The 19,392-nt window shown below is 57.6% G+C and overlaps 2 protein-coding genes across 8 annotated transcripts in view; one reads left to right on the top strand and one right to left on the bottom strand.

The window, feature by feature from the left end:
- On the top strand, window positions 1–15,333 carry Sh3glb2 (SH3 domain containing GRB2 like, endophilin B2). 4 transcript variants are annotated; one of them, XM_027943139.2, is made up of 12 exons: window positions 2–130; window positions 4,386–4,527; window positions 5,200–5,328; window positions 8,783–8,916; window positions 9,165–9,257; window positions 11,276–11,338; window positions 12,815–12,838; window positions 13,271–13,360; window positions 13,581–13,681; window positions 13,998–14,012; window positions 14,109–14,349; window positions 14,671–15,333. In XM_027943139.2, the coding sequence occupies exons 1-12, from the start codon at window positions 68–70 to the stop codon at window positions 14,776–14,778; spliced, it is 1,203 nt and encodes a 400-aa protein (XP_027798940.2). In that variant the 5' UTR covers window positions 2–67; the 3' UTR covers window positions 14,779–15,333. The 4 variants fall into 4 exon arrangements, with proteins under 4 accessions (XP_071457141.1, XP_027798940.2, XP_027798954.2 ...); XM_071601040.1 differs by lacking the exon at window positions 5,200–5,328 and having other exon boundaries at window positions 1–130; XM_027943153.2 differs by lacking the exon at window positions 12,815–12,838.
- Window positions 15,334–16,152: 819 nt separating this feature from the next.
- Nup188 (nucleoporin 188) overlaps window positions 16,153–19,392 on the bottom strand; it is a 55,042-nt gene continuing 51,802 nt past the window's right edge. For all 4 annotated transcript variants that reach the window (XM_071601038.1, XM_071601039.1, XM_027943161.2 and 1 more), the window contains 8 exons: window positions 19,006–19,164; window positions 18,626–18,763; window positions 17,986–18,060; window positions 17,667–17,906; window positions 17,415–17,546; window positions 17,083–17,156; window positions 16,828–16,957; window positions 16,153–16,710 (listed from right to left, as the gene is read on the bottom strand). In XM_071601038.1, coding sequence (XP_071457139.1) covers window positions 16,534–16,710; window positions 16,828–16,957; window positions 17,083–17,156; window positions 17,415–17,546; window positions 17,667–17,906; window positions 17,986–18,060; window positions 18,626–18,763; window positions 19,006–19,164 — 1,125 coding nt within the window. In that variant the 3' untranslated portion in view covers window positions 16,153–16,533. The remainder of the gene's footprint in view (window positions 16,711–16,827; window positions 16,958–17,082; window positions 17,157–17,414; window positions 17,547–17,666; window positions 17,907–17,985; window positions 18,061–18,625; window positions 18,764–19,005; window positions 19,165–19,392) is intronic.

The raw sequence follows: 19,392 nt of genomic DNA, 5'->3' as shown, positions 1-19,392 counted from the left end.
GCGGGGCCGGGCCGGGGGTTGCCCGCAACGCTGGGGCCCGCGCGGCGGCCGTGCGTGCGGGCGCGCCATGGACTTCAACATGAAGAAGCTGGCGTCGGACGCGGGCATCTTCTTCACCCGGGCGGTGCAGGTGAGGCCTGGCGCTGCGCCGGGCGCCCGGGGCCCGGATGTGAGGCGGGCGGCGAGCACCCAGCGGCAGGAGCCTGGGGACACGGGTCTACCCTGCCCCTGCTGCTGCCACCGTGCCCGCCGCGGCGACACCTCGCCCCGCTGAGGCCCAGCTCCTTCTGCCCTACCCAGAAGAGAGCAAGAGCCGGGGACCCGGCGCCCTGACCGCACGGTCTGCGTGGCCCAGGGCTGGGCGAGCAGGGCCTGAGCCCTGTTGCCTGGGAAGAGGTAGCAGCGTCCACCATTTGGACCTGCCAGGTTGTCCCGCTGCCCTGGCACCTGCCACCTGGAGGGGGGAGCGGGCACTGGGTGGCCCCTACATCCCTGTCCTTGTCCAGCATGATTCTGGACTCCACTGGGGCGTTTGGAGACATGGGTCCCAGGCCAAGGCCACAACCCCTTCTCTGAGCCTCAGTCTCCACACCTGTGCAATGGACAGGTGGTCCGGTGGTTTCCTATGGTCCGTTTTCCACGCTTGGATAGTCAGGCCGGAAGCCAGGAGTTATTTTCTTTCTGCTCCAAGGGAGGCCTGTTTCCTCCATTCCCCAGGCCTGGGGGATGGGGAGAGGGCCAGAGTCTGGCTCATTGCCCTCCTTGGGAGGCTGCCCAGGTCCATGTTGGGGAGGCTGGAGCGCATTCTGTCCATTTGGGGTGAGAAAGAGAAACTGAGGCAGCTCCATGTCCTGGTGAAGACCTGAAGTCAGCTATGGGTGTGAATGCCCCTTGTGTGACCTTGGGGGAAGGGGCTTCATCTTGCTGGGCCTTCTTGAGGTGAGAAACAGGATGAGCCTCCCCTGTGCCCAGGCTGGATAGGAGGGATGCTGTAGTAGTGCTCACTAAAGGCAAGCTCCTGGTTGGGGTAGGGTGGTTTAAATTGCACCAGTGCAGCATGTGACCTTGGGCAAGTCCCTGTCTGAGCCTCAGTTTGCACCACTGTAAATCAAGTGTGAGGCCTCCAAGGGTGGGTGTGGGACTCCATGAGATCCTGCACACCCAGGGCCGGCCCATCTCAGTATTCTGGAACAGGTTCTGTTGTGCTGTCCTTGTCATTGTTGGCTCTGCTGCGCAGTTGCAGTTCTCTGTCCCTAGAGAAGCCTAGCCCCAGCCACTCTCTCAGAAGCCCGTGTGGCCATGTTTACTAGAAAGCACTGTGTCCCTTTGAGGAGGAGTGCCCTGGTAAGGGTGAGGATTGTGCCTCTATTTTCCAAGCTGGGAGATGCTGGGACCCAGAGCCTCAGTCCAGCTGGGAGGTGGCAACCTTTCTTTGTGTTGTTATGGCAACCACTCTATCTCCCACATCTGGGAAGAACCTGATCTGCCACTTTCCTGCTACTGGTGCGGCCCTGCCACCTGACCTGGCAAGGCCCTCAGAGGGAGCATTGGGTGTGGGGGGTTGGGCACGGTGGCCTGATGGGGGCAGCCCACAGGGTCACTCACGCTGGAAGGGGAGCCAGTGCCCAGAGCAGGGTGGAGGAGGGAGCTGGGAGTTTATAAATAGAGGCTTTCTCTGCTCTGCACGCCCACCCCCAGCTGTTGCCATCTAGCTGGGAGCAATCTCGGACTCAAGCACCAAACCCTTTCCCTTTGGCAGGAATAGGACAAAGTGGCAGGCCAAAGGAGAGGGGGCCTGAAAAGTGACTGGGCAGGAGAGGCCACTGGGATGGCTGGGTCCAGGCTGCCCTGGGATGGAGGGGCTTCTTCTTACCAATATGTGGGCAGCTCTCTGGTCAGTGCCACCTTGTGCCAGGTTGTGCTGGGCGGGTGCCCCACCCCTGTGTACCCAGAAGGACTTTAAAAGCTTCATCTCACCCCGACCCCACAGGGCACAAGAGGGCATTGGCCCTGGGGTGAGACCCAGAGGACAGGATGCCTTTTGCAGAAAGATACTAGGGTGGTTTCTAGGATGGAGGGCCCCAGAGTTGGTCGGAAAGTGAGGCAGGGTGTGTGCGGTGGGCTCAGGGAGAGCACTTCAGGGGGCAGAGCAGCCCAGATCAGGGCCCTGAGGCAGGACAGCTGAGGGCATTTTTTGTTAAGGTTGGGAGTGGGCACAAATGCTGCCAAGCCCACTGATGTCATGGCATCAACAGCCGTGGAAGTGGGAGAAGTACTGACAAAAAAAAACAGAGGGGTGGTGGCATTGCCACTGTCCGAGCCAGGCAGGCAGTGGTGGGCAAGGGATGAACACCCGAAGGGTTGGGAAAACCTGGTAGATCCTCAGACTTGGGTGGGTACAGGTGTGAGGGCCAGGTGGCTGAGCGCGGTGGCGCCTTAACCTTAACCCCAGTAAGAAAAGTGGGCTCCAAAGTGCACTGTAGGGTGACATCATTAGTGCCATCAGGGAAGCTCCTGAAACCCAAAGGGACCTGAGGGAGGCCTCCCTATTATGGGTGATGATGATACTAGGCTCACATTTATCAGTCCCATACTGTGCTCCAGCCAGACACTCTGTGAGATAGGTTATCTGCATTCTTGGGGGGAAAACTGAGACCCAGCAGGGCACAGTGGTACACGCTTATAATCCTAGCAGTTAGGGAGGCTGAGATAGGAGGATCCAAGTTCAAAACTAGCCTCAGCAACGGCGAGGCACTAAGCAACTCAGTGAGACCCTGTCTCTAAATAAAATCCAAAATAGGCCTGGGGATGTGCCTCAGTAGTCAAGTGCCCCTGAGTTCAATCCCCAGTACCAAAACAGCAACAAAAAACCCCTGAAGCCCAGAAAGGTGACTTTGCCTCTGTCAGTCTTGGTTTCCTCATCTGGAAAATGGGACTGGCAACAGCCCCCTCAAAGAGCTGGGTGGGGTAAAGCCTACTCAGTGATAGGGCAATCGGGGCATGGCCCAGGGTAAGGTGCGGGCCTGAGACACTGCCTCCTCACTCCGGGGATTGTGAGGAAGTGGGGAGGAGGAGGTGGCTGTGACCCTGCCCACCCTGCACTGCAGGGAGAAACCCAAGTCCTGCTACATAATTGATGGCTTCTGTGCAGCCTGAGCTGGCAGCTGCTCAGTTCCCCACAGCTGGAGCCGTCTGCAGTGTCTGGGTGATTCATCACTGCCAGGTGGCTCAGAAGGGCCCCCAGCCCCCCAGATCATGCCAACCCAGACTCCAACACAGTCCTGCCTGCGTTCATCCTCAGTGGCCACATCTGTGAGATGGGAAGCTTGGCCCTGCCTTTTTTTTTTTTTGTGGTGCTGGGGATTGAACCCAGGGCCTTGGCCCTGCCTTGTATGGACATAGTGAGCCCTGGGAGCCCCTGGCCAGGCTGGTCTGTGGCACCTGCTGCTGTCCTTAACTTCTGCCTCACCTCCGGCTGTTTGGCCGTGACCATGGGCAAGCCCCATCTCCTAGCTGGAGAAGGCCTGGGTATCTGTTTGGAAAGTGGGTACATTTGTCTCAGGGCCCTTTGATCAGAGGGGTCAGGACTAGGGCCACTTGCCCATTGTTCCTAGTGGCCTGCATAACTCCTGCCAGCTCTGATGGGGACCTATGTGACCTCCTGGGGCCCTGGGTGTGCCCAGTTGCTGGCACCGATGAGCTGGCGGTATTTTCTGTCCACCACACCCTGCAGCCGGAGGCCAAGCACTTGGCCGTCTCTCCTCCCGCACTCCTTCCTGCTCAGCCCACCGCCCCTCTGCTCTGGCAGCACCTCTCAGGGAACAGCAGCTCCGGGCACAGCCCTCGCGGCTCACCCCGGCTCCTGGCTCGCCTCAGCCTCTGAGCAAGAGGCTCTTAGTGTCTTGTTTGCAGCTGGAGGTGCTGATGGCTGGAGAGGCAGAGCACTTTCCCTAGCTCACACACCTTGACAGGGCAGAAGTGAGGCCTGAGTCAGGCCCTTTCAGTTCTAGAAGCCTGGCAGCCCCTTCCCAGCAGTTCCCAGGTGCCATGGAGCCCCTGACCACCCTGGGCCTCTGTGCCTGGTTGCTGCCTGAGCACTTGCTACCAAGTCCTGAGCCTCAGTGTCAGGCCTAAAAGACCCAAGAGGTGGCCCCCCCGAGGCCCCTGCCTGGCTGGGCGCTATGCCCGTGCAGGCACGTGCATGTGGGGAGAGGCTGTGGCCTTCCTTGAATTCCCAGGAGGACTGTGATCCCAGCACCCTGGTTCTACAGAGGGACACATTGAGGCCCAGAGTGGGGTTGGAACTTGGCAATGCTGTGAAGGTCCTTGACCCTGGAGGATTGGGGCCTTCCTCCTCCTCTTCCTGATCCCTCTCCACCCCCCAGTTCACGGAGGAGAAGTTTGGACAGGCCGAGAAGACCGAGCTTGATGCCCACTTTGAAAACCTTCTGGCGCGGGCAGACAGCACCAAGAACTGGACGGAGAGGATCCTGAGGCAGACAGAGGTGCTGCTGCAGCCCAACCCCAGTGAGTGGGCGCCGGGGGAGGGGAGGGCAGCGGGGGGCATAGGCTGTGGGGGTGCTTGGTGAAAACGAGGCAGGAGGCTTGGCATTGGGCTGCAGGACATTCCCTGGGGCAGTGGAACTGTCAGGTGTGGCACAGAGGAGGTGAAATGCCTGGCAACTAAAGCCCCTGTGGGAGAAGGTGCAGGCAGAACCCGAGCTTGTGAGCTGCACCCAGAGATGGGAAGGGCTGCCCAGCCACACCACAGGCCAGGAACGGCTGGGGCTGAGTGCAGGGGAACCTGGGGAGAGAAGTGGCTTTTGGGTGACGTGCGTATGCACCTGTTGTCTGCTGTGTAGCCAGCTGCAGTGTCTGAGAGCTGCTGGGGGCCAGACCATGTTAATAGATCCTGTGTTCATGAGGGGATGTGCACAGGCTTTGGCTTGCACCCCCCGCCCCCCCCCCCCCCCCCCCGCCCCAGCTGTGTGACCTCAGGCAGGCATGCTGTGTTTCTGAGCCTTGGCTGCTTCCTCTGTGGAGTTAGGGGTTGATGGAAGCAGTTGTGCAGTCAGAGGTGGGCACCCAGGCTGGGCACTCCTGTGGGCAGGGCCTGGCCTGGGCCTGTCTGTCCCTGTGGCTTTCTTCTTTGGGCTTGGACCGGTGAGCCCTGTGGCTTTGGCTGCTGCTTCCCCACAGGTGCCCGAGTGGAGGAGTTCCTATATGAGAAGCTGGACAGAAAGGTCCCCTCACGAGTCACCAACGGGGAGCTGCTGGCTCAGTACATGGCGGAGGCGGCCAGCGAACTGGGGCCCACCACTCCCTATGGTGAGCAGCCCCACCAGGGCCGGGCTCCTGGGCTTCCCCATCTCACCTTCCCTCTTTCCGTCCCTCCCTCCCTCCCTTCCTTCCTTTTTAAAAAATTATGCATTCCACGTGTAAGAACCGCCATCCCTGCAAAGACGATAGAGTAGAAAGTGAGACCCTCCCTCAGCCTCCTTTGGTTTGTGTGAATTTATTTTTTTATTGTTTTGGCACTGGGGACTGAGCCCAGGGCCACTCTGCCACTGAGCTAATTCCCTAGCCCCTGGCCCCATTTAAAAAAAAATTGAGTCAGGGTTTTACTAAGTTGTCCAGACTGATCTCCAACTTGTGATCCTCCTGCCTCAGCTTCCCAAATGGCTGGAATTATAGGAGTGTGCCCTGCATCCAGCTTCATTTTAATTTTTTTGTTGTTGTTGTTGTATCTTCTTCTTCTTCTTCTTTTTTTTTTAAGAGATAGTATCCTTTAAAAAAAAAAACAAAACTTTATTTTTATGTGGTGCCGAGGATCAAACCCAGTGCCTCACACATGCGAGGCAAGCGCTCTACCTCTGAGCCATTGTCCTGGCCCTGTTGTTGTATGGTTAACATTTTTAAAAAGCTCCATTCCTTAATTCTGTGTATTACAATATGTGTTTTAATTTATCACAGTCTTCTTCAGAATAATCCTCTAATCCCAGCAGAATAAGAAAACTTTGCTACAGTATAACTTCGTCCTCCCTTCCTTCCTGCTATGATTGTCAGAGGTGTTGGTGTCTATATTACAAGCCCAACGGTAGTTCATAGCTATATTTTTATGCAGTTATCCTAAAATTAGCTGGGCACTGTGGTGCATGCCTGTAATCCCAGCGGCTTCAGAGGCTGAGGCAGGAGGATCTCAAGTTCAAAGCCAGCCTCAGCAACTAAGCAAGGCCCTAAGCAACTCAGTGAAACCCTGACCCTAAATAAAATACAAAATAGGGCTCAGTGGGCAAGTGCCCTGAGTTCAATCCCTGGTACCAGAAAAAAAAAAACAAAAAAACATCAGTTAAGGGAGGAAAGAGAACTGTCTGCCTGGATGCTGTTTTTTATCTTAGGATTGCCTTTCCTGTGCTCCTTTTTTTTTTTTTTTTAAGTTGTAGATGGACACAATATCTTTATTTTGTTTTTGTTTTTACGTGGTGCTGGAGATCAGACCCAGTGTCTCCCTAATGCTAGGCGAGTGCTCCACCACTGAGCCCCAGCCCCAGCCCCAGCCCATTTTATGTTTTATTTTGGGACAGGGTCTCACTAAATCATTGAGGCTGGCTTCTAATTTGCAGTCCTCCTGTATCAGCCTCTGGAATTGCTGGGATCACAGGTGTGCTCCGCTGTGCCCGCTCTTTATAGATATTCTTTATTTGCTGAGTCATTGTCGTCATGATTTCCTTGAATTCTTTCAACATGATTCTTTCTTGAAAAGAATCTAAAGTGCCTGCTAAGGCTAGCGTCTGCTTCCCTAGAGAATGTCTTATTCTTTTTTCTCCCTGCGTCTTTATAAGTCTCATAGTTTTTTTTATTATTATTATTTTTATTGTTGTTGTTGTTTTAAACGTTTTAGACAATAGCTCTGGATTCTGGTACCCCTGGGGGTTGTTGCTGTGTGTTTGTTTAAAGACTTGTTTGAGGTACTTGTTTAAAGAATCTATGAAGTGTGTAGCTACTAATGTTTCTGCATCCCAGAAACATTTTTAAAATAGTAGTTCATAACTACTGAAATTTTTTTTTTTTTTTTTGTACCAGGGATTGAACCCAGAGGCACTTAACCACTGAGCCACATCCTCAGCCCTTTTTTGGTATCAGAGACAGGGTCTTGCTGAGTTGCTTAGGGTTTTCTTAGTTGCTGAAGCTGGCTTTGAACTCACAATCCTTCTGCCTCAGCCTCTGGACAGGCGTGCGCCACCGCACCTGGTTATTCTTTATACTTTTGAGCTTGGCCTTGAGGATTGCTCCTGGATCAGCATGTAATAGTGATCAGGCAGTGATTGCTCAGAGGTTGAGCCATGAAGACAAGCAGTAAGTGTGAGTGGGATGGGGCATGTTCTGAGGTCAACAGTGAACAGTCTGCCCCATTTTTATTCTGGGAATGTGCAAGGCCGCTGTTCTCCAGGGTGAGCGAGTGCATAGGTGGAGTTCTCCGTCTCTCCTGAGCATGCTGCAGGTGTGCTCAGCCTGTCAAGACTCACTTTGTGTCCTGGGTCTCCTGTTAAATCTCTGGCAGGTGTGGGGCTTGTTCCCACCCACATCACAGTGCCAGGGGACCCACTGCAGGTCTTTCCTCAGCACGGTTGTGATCAGTGTGGTTGTGATTGCTGCAGATTCCAGCAGCGTCCCAAGGGCCCTCTGGGCTTCCAGCCCAACCAAGTCAGCCGCTCCTACAGCAGAGCTGGGGCTTGTGGCTCGCTCCCACCCTGGCAGAGCCACACGCATTCTCACTGGGTGCACTAGTTTTGAATCGATGCTCTTTAGTTGGTTTGTTGATGCCAAGGATTGAACTCAGGGGCATTCGCCCACTGAGCCACACCCCCAGCCCTGTTGTGTATTTTATTTAGAGACAGGGTCTCACTGAGTTACTTAGCGCCTTGCTTTTGCTGAGGCTGGCCTCACACTTTTGATCTTCCTGTCTCGGCCTCTGGAGCTGCTGGGATTCAGGCGTGCACCACTGCGCCTGGCTTTTCAGTTTGTTTTTGTCTTTGATCAGTTTCCGGAGCCTGGAAATGGATTTTTTTTTTTCCTTGGTACCAGGGATTGGGATTGAACCCAGGGGCGCTTAACCACTGAACCACATCCCCAGCCCTTTTCCATATTTTATTTAGAGACAGAGTCTTGCTAAGTTGCTTAGGGCCTCAATAAGTTGCTGAGGCTGGCTTTGAACTCTCCATCCTCGTACCTCAGCCTCTCGAGCCACTGGGATTGCAGATGTGTGCCACCGTGCCTGGTGTTGGAGGTGGATGATTTTTACAGTTGTTTCCAATTAATGTCACCTTTTGGGGGAGAGTGTGACTGGTCTAGCTCCTCTCTCTGGTTCTGGAAGTCGTCTTCCCAAGCTTTTTTTTTTTGTATTGGGGATTGAACCAGGGGCACTCTACTAGTGAACCACATAAAAAGGGCCACATTCCTGGCCTTTTAAAAATTTTATTTGAAACAAGAGTCTCACTAAGTTGCTGAGGCTGGCCTTGAACTGCTCTCTGAGTCACTGGGCTCAAAGGTATGTGCCACCATGGTCAGCCCCCCAATCTCTTTAATGGCTCTGGTATTTGTTTTTGGGATGTCCCAATGTTTGTCCTCCCGCCCCCCCCCCCCCCCCTTGATGGCTCTGTAGGTCTCTGCCAGGCAGACTGCTCTGCTCTGGGTCCTCAGGTCTCTCCTTGAGCTCCCCCTGCACCTGGGGGCAGAATAGCCTGGGCCCGGCCTGATCCCCACCCGCCACTGCTTTCCCCAGGGAAGACGCTCCTCATGGTGTCTGAAGCGGAGAAGCGCCTGGGGGCTGCGGAGAGGGATTTCATTCACACGGCCTCCATCAGCTTCCTCACACCCCTGCGCAACTTCCTGGAAGGGGACTGGAAGACAATTTCGGTGAGGGGCCTGGGACCACTGTCCTTCCTGGCAGCCCACAGCCCCTGCTCAGAACTCTGCACGGGCTCCTGGCCGTGCGGAGGGCCAGGACCCCGTGGTCTCCAGGGTTGACTCCTGTAGGCTGAGGGAGCTGCCATCTTGGGCCCCAGTTTCCTTGTCTCCCTCGCAGCTCACGGACCAGTCTTGCCGTGGCCGAGTGTCTCCCAGGGCTGGCCGGGGCCTCACTGTTCCCTGTTCCCACCCTGCAGAAGGAGCGGCGCCTCCTCCAGAACCGGCGCCTGGACCTGGATGCCTGCAAGGCGCGTCTGAAGAAGGCCAAGGCGGCAGAAGCCAAGGCCTCGGTAGGTGCCCACCTCCCGCCAGCCTGGTTGGAGCCGCGGAGGGGCATGGGGGAACTTGGTGTCAGCATGAGCCTTCTCCCTGTCCTGGCTGGGGCTGGACTCCGCGGCTGTTCAAGTCAAGTCCTTCTCCCGCCCCAGGGGAGCCCTGATGGTCCTAGGGCAGATGATTATGGGTTGAGTGGACCAGCAGTGCCCCACCTGGGCACAGGCTGTACCTCACGGCCTCCCCAGACAGCCAGCTGGAGTTTCTCGCATGCCCTGCCCGCCGGATGCTCGGCTCTGTGTCCCTGGCTCTGTGTCCCTGGCTCCGCCTGGGCATGGCTCCCCTACTAACTCTCTACCTGCTGCTTGAGTGCTGGTCCAGGGTTCCCTGTGCCTGGCTCCCCACAGTGCTGTGGAGCACACCAAAATTGGACAGCCCACCTGCTCAGGGGCTGTCTGAGGGACAGGGCCTGTCTAAGGGACAGGGCCTGGGCCTCCCTGCTGGCTACCAATGGGATCTGGCATGGAGACCTGGGCTGACTGGGCTAGGCAAGGAGTGGGAACTGGGCCTGAGAACAGGTACGCTCTTGGCCTGCCAGGCACCTGGGGGTGCAGGGGACCTAATGGCTACCTCGAGCCCTGAGGAAGGTACTCCTGGGCCCAGGGCTAGGGACACTGCCACTCATGGGTCCCCAGGCTCTCAGCCAAGGAAGGCCAGGCCTAACACGGGTGAGAGTCCAGGTGGGCTCACAGCTGCCTGAGCCAAACCTTACTTGTGTTCCCCTCCTACAGTGTGGCCGTGGCGCCCTGGGCGCAGGCAGGTCTGCAGCACCTCTGGTGACAGCCAAGGGAGGTCTTAGCTCAGCTGGGTGCAGAGTCCAGAGTGGAGGCAGGGGGCTCCGTGACTCTGGTCTTGAAGAGTGACCTGTGGCTTTTGGGATGACCTCTTCTAAATCACCTGAGCCGGACAGCCTCTCTCTGTCACTCTGGGCTGGACAACCTCATGCCAGAACGAACTCTTCCTCCACTGGCCAAGCCAGAGGAGCCTGTCCTTAGGACAGTGGTGTGACTTCTCCCCTCAGTGGGCCCCAGTTAGGCCAGAAAGGAGCAGCATCTCAGAGGCCTCAAGTCCCTGGAAAACACACACACACACACACACACACACACAACTTCTGCGTGCACCCTTCTGCCTGTCCACCTGGTGTCCCCCCTGGGGCCGGGGCCTGCTCCCACCTGCTCTGTGGACTCACTAACTCTTTGTTTTTGTTCCTTTCTGTTCTGCTTTGGGTAACTTGGCTCAGTGTGAGGGAGATGTGAGTATACCTGTCCCCATGCCGTGCTGCTTCTGGCCCGCCTGTCTTGCCCTCGGGCCCCAGTGCTGTAGCCAGCCCAGGGCATATCCTTGGGCGTTTTGCAATCAGCTGGTCTCCCCGCCAATGCCTCTGCAGGATGCGGAGTCTCTGGTTGGGGGGTGCAGGTGTTGCAGCCTGCAAGGCAGCTTTTTGCAAATGTTGAAAGCCTGTCACTCTGTCCATCTCTGCATCCATATGTTCACCCTCATTGTGGGGGAGGGTCCTGGCCCCCAATACAGGAGCCAGAGGCGTGGTGTGCAAACACTCTGGGAGGGGGAAGCTATGGCAGGGGTGGGCTGTGTGTAGGGGACTGTGGGTCTGACTGGGCCTCTGAGTGCCACTGCAGTCCAGGGAGGAGGGGCGAGGCCCAGACTGGTTTGCAAGGACTGTGACGGCATGACGGTATCTGCAGACTGTCTCCTTGCCCGCCCCATCTCTGCTGGGCTCCCCAGCACACTCACCGGCCAGGTTCTTATCTGGACTCACCCAGCTATAAACCCACCTCATCTCCAGTGGGTTGGAGTGGGTACAAGGGAATATGTGGGGCTTTTGTCTGTATCCTCCTGTCCCCAGGGCCAGGGCCTCTGGCATCTCCTTGTGGGAGACTCTGGGGCAGCCTCCTGGCCTCGACCCAGCCCTGACCCAGGGTGACCCTTCCCCCCCATGAACTCTGTTCCCCGCCAGACGGTGCCTGACTTTCAGGAGACTAGACCTCGTAATTACATTCTCTCGGCCAGCGCCTCTGCGGTAAGCGCCCCCCACCCCTCGGCCTCCTCTCCCCCCACAGCCCTGCCACTGGCCCTGACTGCACAGGAACCAGGAGCCAGCAGGTGAGACAGGGTGCTGCTCACATGGTCAGGCCATCCTGGCAGACTGGGGGAGACAAAGGTCAAAGCAACAGGGAAGAAGCAGCCCCTGCCTCTGCCCGTGGCTGGCCCCAGTGACCAGTGACCATGTCACTAGATTTACTTCTCCCTGCAAAATGCTGAAGATAGCAGCTTTGTCAGCTGCACTGGGCCACCCGGTGAGCTGAGGACACCCTCATCCCATCTCTAGGAGGTCTGAGTGTCTGCCTGCCCCCACCTCCCTTGAAGAGGCGCCCCTGCCCCCCAGTTGCCTTCACATTTCTAAATGTGATGGGGGCCCAGGCCTGTCTTACCCAGCTCCACACGCTCTCAGGCAGTGGCACTAGGTTTGTGTGGCACACCTGCTAAGTGACCTGAGGCACAAGGAGGTCCCTGGAGAGAGTCGGGGGACCAGAGGCTTGAACTTTGTCTTGGGGTCTCGTGCAGCTCTGAGCAAGGTGGTGGTTGCCAGTCCAGCAGGAGCGAGGTCCACTCCCCTCGTGCCCGTCACAACCGCCCTGCACACCTGCCGCCCTCCTCCAGCTCCCCTGGTTAGGACCCTCCCACACCAGCCGCTGGCCCCCACACTTGTCCTGAGCATGCTGCTGTGTGTTCATGCGGTCATTCTGTGGCTGGGAACTGTCCATTGGGCCGCCCTGGTAGTTTACTTAGATTGACCCCATGCTGGGCCTTCCAGTGTGGCCGTGAGGATGCTCCTCCCTGGTGTGGCCATCTGGTGGCCAGCCTGGTTCGCTCTCTGCCTATCGGTGTTTTTGTCCTGGGTCAGATTTCCACAAGTGGGGGAGAAGTGGGATCTCCTAAATCACGGTGGGGGGAGGGGGGTCTTTCTTCTCTAGACTCTGGATGACACTTCCTGTCCCCCGCCCTGGGCCGAGTGGAAGGAGAAACATCCTGGAGGGTGGCGGCCGCCCTGTTTTTTTCTTTTGCCACTGACCCCCAGTGTGACTCAGGCCCGAGGCTGCCTTTCTCTGCCGGAGGACAGAAAGGTTCTGTGACTGGCCCGGGTCACATGTCCTGCCTCCCAGCCCTCCAGCCTTAGCCAGGAGTCAGGGTGGGGTGGGGACACTTGGTCTCTCTGGAGACCCCTGTCAGAGTTGGGGGGCTGACACTGTAGGAGAGACACAAGCAGGACGTCCTGGCTGGCTGTCCCCTCCCTGCATGTGGCATGTTAGATGGGCCGATTGTCTGCTCCCTGCCATCCAGCAGGCCTCCCCCAGCCTCAGCTCCTGGTTGAGTGGGTGGGGGAGGCAGAGGGACTGGGTGGCAGGGCTGGTTGCTGGGAGCTGGGGCTGGGCATGGGCTCTGGGTTTGAGCTGTCCCCCTCCTTGGCTGACTGGTGCTGTTGTGGTCTCTGCAGCTTTGGAATGATGAGGTGGACAAGGTGAGTTGGGGTCTGGAGGCTTGTGGGAGGAGGACCAGAGAAGGTGGAGATGGGGGTCTGTGTTTCAGTTTCTGGGCTCTGCCCCACATCCACTGAGGCCACTGGCAGGGGCTGTTTCTTGGCCTCTCTGGGTCCATTTCCCCGTGGGAGACATTCGCTGTGTGGTGCCTAGGGCCTCGCAGCACGAGTAGGCCCTGGAGAGATGTCTGCTGGGTGGATTTTCCCCAGGGAGCTAGGGGAAGGCCTGCCCTGCCGCCACCAAGTGGGCTTCAACTTCTCCAGGGATCAGGGTTCAGTTGAGAAGTCGGGTGGACACAGATGTCTGCATCCCCAAGGAGTCCAGTGGGTCTGGGAGAGCCAGGGGAAGGCTGGTGGGAGGGATGGTGGCCGATGCTGGTGCTCATGCTGTCACACTCGGCCCCCACTGCCCAGGCTGAACAGGAGCTCCGAGTGGCCCAGACAGAGTTTGACCGGCAGGCAGAAGTGACCCGTCTCCTGCTGGAGGGGATCAGCAGCACCCACGTGAGTTTGCCCCGGTGCCCTGCTGACCGCATCCACCAGTGGCAGCACCTAGACCTTCCTGAGAAGGGTAGCACTGGGACGGTCACAGTGGTGGCTTTGTGCAACAGGCCAGTCCACAGGCTGGGCCTCTCCAGCCTCCCCTGGCAGCACAGGTGGTGGGGGCACGGTCTGTGAGGACAGGGTGGGGATGACCCCGCCCACCACGGGCCTCTCCCCCCAGGTGAACCACCTCCGCTGCCTGCACGAGTTCATAAAGTCTCAGACAACCTACTACGCGCAGTGCTACCGCCACATGCTGGACTTGCAGAAGCAGCTGGGCAGGTGCGGCTGGGCCCTGAGTCCCAGGGTCCCCTAGCTCCTGGGCCCATCATGGCCCAACTCCTCCAGCTGAAAGACTCCTCCCGTGAGCTCAGAGGGCCTGCAGCTTGGAGCCAGATGGGAGGGCTCAGCCCAGAATCCTGCCTAGTCACCTCCTGTGTGGTGGCAAGCTTCAGGTGGCTGTCCTTGGGGACTGCTGAGTCCCCTGGGGTAAAGAGCAGTTTAGAGAAGGCTTGAAGGGAAAGGGGCTTTAGCAGGGACAAGGGAACAGGGCCATCTCACTCTTCTGCTTGCTTTGCTTTTCTCTTTGTGCTGCCAGCGCCCAGGGTGCCATGTAAGTAGCTGGGGCCAGGAACTGGGAGGGGCCCTGGGTTACCTTGTGGGGCTCCTACAGGGCCCAGATCCTGCTGAGATGCCCCCTCCGCTCCAGATTTCCAGGTACCTTTGTGGGCACCACAGAGCCTGCCTCCCCGCCCCTGAGCAGCACGTCACCCACCACCGCTGCGGCCACCATGCCTTTGGTGCCCACTGTGGCCAGCCTGGCCCCTCCGGGAGAGGCAGCACTCTGCCTGGAAGAGGTGGCCCCCTCCGCCAGTGGGACCCGCAAGGCCCGGGTGCTCTATGACTATGAAGCAGCCGACAGCAGTGAACTGGCCCTGCTGGCTGACGAGGTGGGCCTGGTTCTGTAAAGGGGGCAGGTGAGGGCTGTAGTAGGAGCCACTGGAGAACCAAGGCTGGGAGCTGTCTGTGCCACCGTCCCGAGAGTCTCTCGGGGCCCCTGGGGGAAGTGGGGCCTGAGGGGGCAGGTAAGGGGAGGTGGCTTCAGCTCTCCAGGAAACAGCCCTTCTCTGCCATGCCCCCATAGCCAGTAAGATGAACACCCACCACTGGAGGTGTAGGTGCCCTGGGAGATGACAGCTTTGTCTCCACCTAGCCCTGGGGCCAGTTCTGCCCTTGGCCAGGGCATAAGCTTCCCTGTCTGCTTTCTGCAGCTCATCACCGTCTACAGCCTGCCTGGCATGGACCCTGACTGGCTCATTGGTGAGAGAGGAAACAAGAAGGGCAAGGTCCCTGTCACCTACTTGGAACTTCTCAGTTAAGCAGGCCCTGCTCAGGGCACAGCCCTACCACTTATCTTGTCTGCTGGTGACACAGCTGCTCAGGGTGGAGATATGAAGCCCATTCTGCCCATTCCCCTGGTCATCCAGCTGTGAAGGGAGCCCAGAGGCTGAATGGCCCCAGGCTCCCTGCCAGCCCTGCTTCTGATCTGTGGTTCTGGAGCCCCGGCCCTGCCTGCACTCCCCATGCACCTCAGCCCTCCCAGCTCCCAAAGGAGGGAGGGACACTGTACTCAGCACGGAGGCGGGCCTAAGATGCACCCCTAGGATGCACGGGGGCACCTGTGGCAAGAAGAAAGCACCTGCCAAAGGCCAACAGCGGGACAGCAGTGAAGCAGGCAGGGCTCTGGCAGGGGACAGGGTCAGGCCCAGAGCAGCAGCTGCCCGGTGCTACCCTGTCCCTCCTGCCCAAGCAGCGCGAACCCAGTACGTGGCTGCAACTCACTTCTGCACACACTTTTTAACTGGTATTTTTACTTCTGCCTGTCTGCTTGCTTTCTAGCCAACAGCAAATAATAAATCCTTTGTGTGCAAGTTGCTGAGACTCCTGTTGGTCCACTGCATGGGCAGGGCTGGCCCTGAGGGTGGGGACAGACTCCCCTAGCCCTCCTCTGGGTGGAGGTAGCCTAGAGGGAGCAAGGTGCCATGCTGGCAGGCTGTTCCTAGAGCACTAGGCAGAGGGAAGGGAAAGTCCTTCACAGCCTGCACTCCCACGCAGGGCTGGGTTCTCAGAGCAGTGTGTGGTTCCCACGCATTATAGACACAAGGAACATTATTTGTAAGAAAAACTTCCCTAAATTTAGACTGTGGGGCAGGCTGTCGTTGAATTTGCCCGACTACTAAAGCTCAAGTAACCGACAGCTGTGGACCAAGCGTGGAGCCAAGCGCGCAGCCCAGTGCGCACCTGGGAGTCCTGTACCGGGCTCAGCGTTCACACTGTACGGATGAGGGAAAAGGCCAGACAGTCGCCTCATTCCTCAGGTGGCCAAGCAAAGACTCAAACCCAACTCAGCCTGCCCCTGGGGACCTCCAGTGTGCTACCAGCAGGCTTAGCTGCTGGTAATGATGCTGGGGTTTCTGGGGCTGTAATGAGAAGGCGCTGAGCTCCAGAGAGGCGGTGCTCAGTGACAGGCAGCCAGCCCAGCAGGGGCCTGGGCAGACCCAGGCAGGCCAGCAGGGGAGCATCTGATGTCCTGGGAGGACCCCAGCAGAGGAGTGTTGGTGAGTCAACCATCAATGCATCTCCTGCCTTCCACAAGCCACTGCATCACAAGCTGGGTCCCAGGCCAAGGCAGCCTGTCCATGGCTCGAGACCTGGCTTGTCCTCCCGGGGCTTGGAAGGCATGTAGCAGTCAGTTGTCTATAAACAGTATTTTAATATTCGTATAAATAGACCACAGTATTACCAAAAAACTGCAAGAACAGATCATGGAAAACAGACTCAAACACACACACACACAGCCTCCTGTGCTGCCAGCCACCGCCATGGCCAGCCAAGTGCTGTGGGGGAATGCTTGAAGGACAAGACCACCCCTGGGGGCTTTGGCCAGGAGACCTAAGCACAGCAGACCCCTGGTTCCCCACCCCTGCTGTTGACCTCTTCTTACAAAAATAATGTCAGCAGGTGGGTGTTTGGAGTCGTGCTACTTAGAAGAGGGTGACGGGAGCTGCTCTCATTGGCAGGCAGCAGCCCTCTGCTGTGCTGGGGAAGCGGCAGGCAGGCAGCCCACCACTGTGCTATCTCTGCACATGCCGCACAAAAGCCTGCACCAGCTGGACCAGAGGCTCCTGACTCTCAGGGATGGCTTTAGAGAGGGAGGTCGCCTTGCCCTGGGGTGAGGGCAGGACACCAGCAGCAGGGGAGCTGGGGGCTCCTCGGCGGAAGTAGCGTGAAAGGCTGGAGAGCAGTGTGCTCTACAAAAAAAAAAAAAAAAGATGAGGCTCAGTACCCAGGGCCATCATCCCCAACCCTCAGGTGGCTGGCCAGGCAGGGCCCCTTTCCCTCCAAACAGATCCTATATCCATTCATACCAACTCTGAGCTGAGCTCCTGCTTCATCCGCTGTTTGTCCCGTGGGTGCACAGCTGGGTCCCTAAGGTACCGCATTGCCTGGGAGATGAGCAGGTAGAAGCAGTTTTCCATGGTGAACATCAGGAGGGACCTGGGAGGAGGAGCAAGTTGGCAGTGTGGCAGAGGGCCAAGCTGGCAGGTGCGGGTGAGCCACTGAGCCAAGAGAGCCCCAGCCATGATTGCCCCAGGCCCTTAGCAAGTCCCAGAAGGTCTTACTTTAATGTTCTGGTCCCTTCTGCCTGTGTGCCAAGCCTCACAGCCTGGGTGAGGGGCTCCTTTTTCTTGTCCAGCTGGAGAAAGAAGCAACCAGTTAAAAAAAAAAAAAAAACAGCAGCTGCCCTCGGTTTACAAGAGCATCCTTCCTGGCAGGTCCTGCACTAAGCAACTGCACCAGTTACCTCACTGAATCCCCTCAGGTGGGTCCCCTAAAGCTCATTTTAAGACAACAGGCTCAAGGACAGATAACTTGCCCCAGGTCCTGGGAAGTGGTACACTAAGGGGAAGAGCTGGGTGGACAAGGGGCCAGAGTCCTATAGCACCTAACTTACCTCTCCAAGCATGTTGAGGGCCACATTCACTGTGGCCAAGAGGGTCCCAAAGGAGGGGGCCACTTCAGAGTCAAATGTGGGAGTGGTAAAACTCAGGGCAAACAGGAAGTTGTATTCAGCAAGATCCAGGGACTGCAAAGCAAAGAAACAATGCTCCTGGGACCCCACTAAGAGCCGGGTGACTCTCTAGCGCAGCACAGAAGCCTGGAGGATGCCTCAGGGGCCGAGGGTGTGAGGAATGGTGGCTGGTACCTGATCCAGCAGGATCTGGCAGACATCTGGGGTGAAGTGGCGCAGGGCTGCCAGGGTCCTGCTGAGGATCTTGAGAAGGCCATACTGGACTGTGTGCAAGGCTCGCTGCTCTGAAGCCTCTAGGTCAGCAGTGGGCTGTTTAGAGGAGCAGGAGGGGACAGCAGAAGCAGCAGCAGTGGTGGTGGGAGGTCGCTGAACTCTGGGAGCAACAGTTGAGGGGAGGCCATCCCCATTTTTGTTCTGGGAAGAGTCAAGAAATGAAGGGGAGCCCAAGGAGGCCAGGGTGAGCACTGTAGGCAGATGGGCTGGGATTCGTTACCTGTAAGTAATGCTGCAGCATCTTGCGGCTGTGCAGGAGGGAGGTGCAGGCCTGGCACAGGTAACCCAGGTTCACCTGGACACACAGGGTAGGAGTGAGGAATTCTTGGCAGCAGCCCCAGCCAGCTGCCTAGGCCAACCAAACAAGTCTGTCCACGACGCCAGTTCCCTTCAGCACTGGCGCCCACGCCTCACTTAATGTCTCTGTAGCCATTAAGTGTGCCAGAGTGTAGGCCTTGCGTCCCTGCAACCTAGCAGCACACTAGGTACCCTGAAAGGTACCAAGTAATTAAACACAGAAGAACAAAAGGCTCAGGGTGAGGGGTGACATGATCAGGCCAGTCACACAAGCAGAGCCTCTAGAGCCTGTGTTTGTGTCCTGCCCCGCTGCCCACTGCCTGCAACTTCACACCTATTCCTCAGGGTCCTGAACCTGGATCTATCTCAAAGAGCTCAAGTTCTTAACCTACCCACTGCCCTTCACTGTGGAGGGAAAACTTCAGAGTGAGCAACCTAAATGAGCCCTGGGCTCCCAAGCATAAGCTCACACTGGGGATCAGCCTGCAGTTCCCTGGAGAAGCAGAGTCCCTGTCTCTCCGCAACTCCCCAGACTCCTCCAAGAAACCACGCCCGAGGCCCACCTGGATATCACACATGAGCTGAGGCAGGTGGAAGTGCCACTCCTTCCTGAAGTGGGAGAGCTGTAGAATGAAGCCCACGGTGTGGTCCGCCTCCTCCAGGCAGGCCAGGCTTTGCACAGTCCTCACTGCATTAAGGCACTGGAAGGACAGGGGATGGCAGGGGAGGAGAGGACAGTTCAGGGGCTGAATGCAGTGTGCTTACCCACCAACAGAAGGCTAAGTCCTGAGCCACAGCTGAGAAGGCAGCACACAGTGGCCTAGCCTAACAATAAAAGGCTTCTGTCTGAGTAGACCAGAAACCTTACAGTACCCCCAGAAACAAGGGCATCGTCACCCTCAGCCACTGGGCCCCTAGTCCCTGGGAGGCAGCAGCCCCTCACTTGCAAAGTCCGCTCCTGGTGGACGCCCACGAAGTCCAGGGCCTCAGTCAGGAAATTGTAGCGCAGAGTCTTGAGCAGCCGCTCCATCAAGGACATGGACAGGCGGTAGACCCCTGGCCAGGAAGGGGCATCCAGGGATTTCCGAGATGTGCTGGGTGTCTAAGAGAAAACAGCAGAGGAGCTCAGGAGGCAGGGCCACAGGAATTCAGGTGAGAGGGCAGCAGGGCCTCCCTGTGGCTGGCAGCTGGGAGGAGAAACCTCCTGCAGTGGGCGCAGGCACTGCAACAGCAAGTCCATCCACCCAAACCAGCAGGGCCAGAAGCAGGCAAGGCCAGCAGATGCAGAGAGCACTGGCAGAGAGGTACAGGATTCCGAGTTCTAGTCTGA

The sequence above is a fragment of the Marmota flaviventris genome, chromosome 13 (genome assembly GCF_047511675.1).
Source record: "Marmota flaviventris isolate mMarFla1 chromosome 13, mMarFla1.hap1, whole genome shotgun sequence".
In the NCBI taxonomy this organism is placed as follows: domain Eukaryota; kingdom Metazoa; phylum Chordata; class Mammalia; order Rodentia; family Sciuridae; genus Marmota; species Marmota flaviventris.
This window is presented reverse-complemented; position numbering and strand designations above follow the sequence as displayed.

What these genes read in the sequence shown, in the direction of transcription:
- Sh3glb2 (XM_027943139.2), top strand. Translation starts at nt 68, where the DNA reads ATGGACTTCAACATGAAGAAGCTGGCGTCGGACGCGGGCATCTTCTTC. An exon ending in CGGCAGAAGCCAAGGCCTCG is followed by an intron (nt 9,258 to 11,275) that starts GTAGGTGCCCAC and finishes GTTCCCCGCCAG; the next exon opens with ACGGTGCCTGACTTTCAGGA. An exon ending in TCTCGGCCAGCGCCTCTGCG is followed by an intron (nt 11,339 to 12,814) that starts GTAAGCGCCCCC and finishes TGGTCTCTGCAG; the next exon opens with CTTTGGAATGATGAGGTGGA.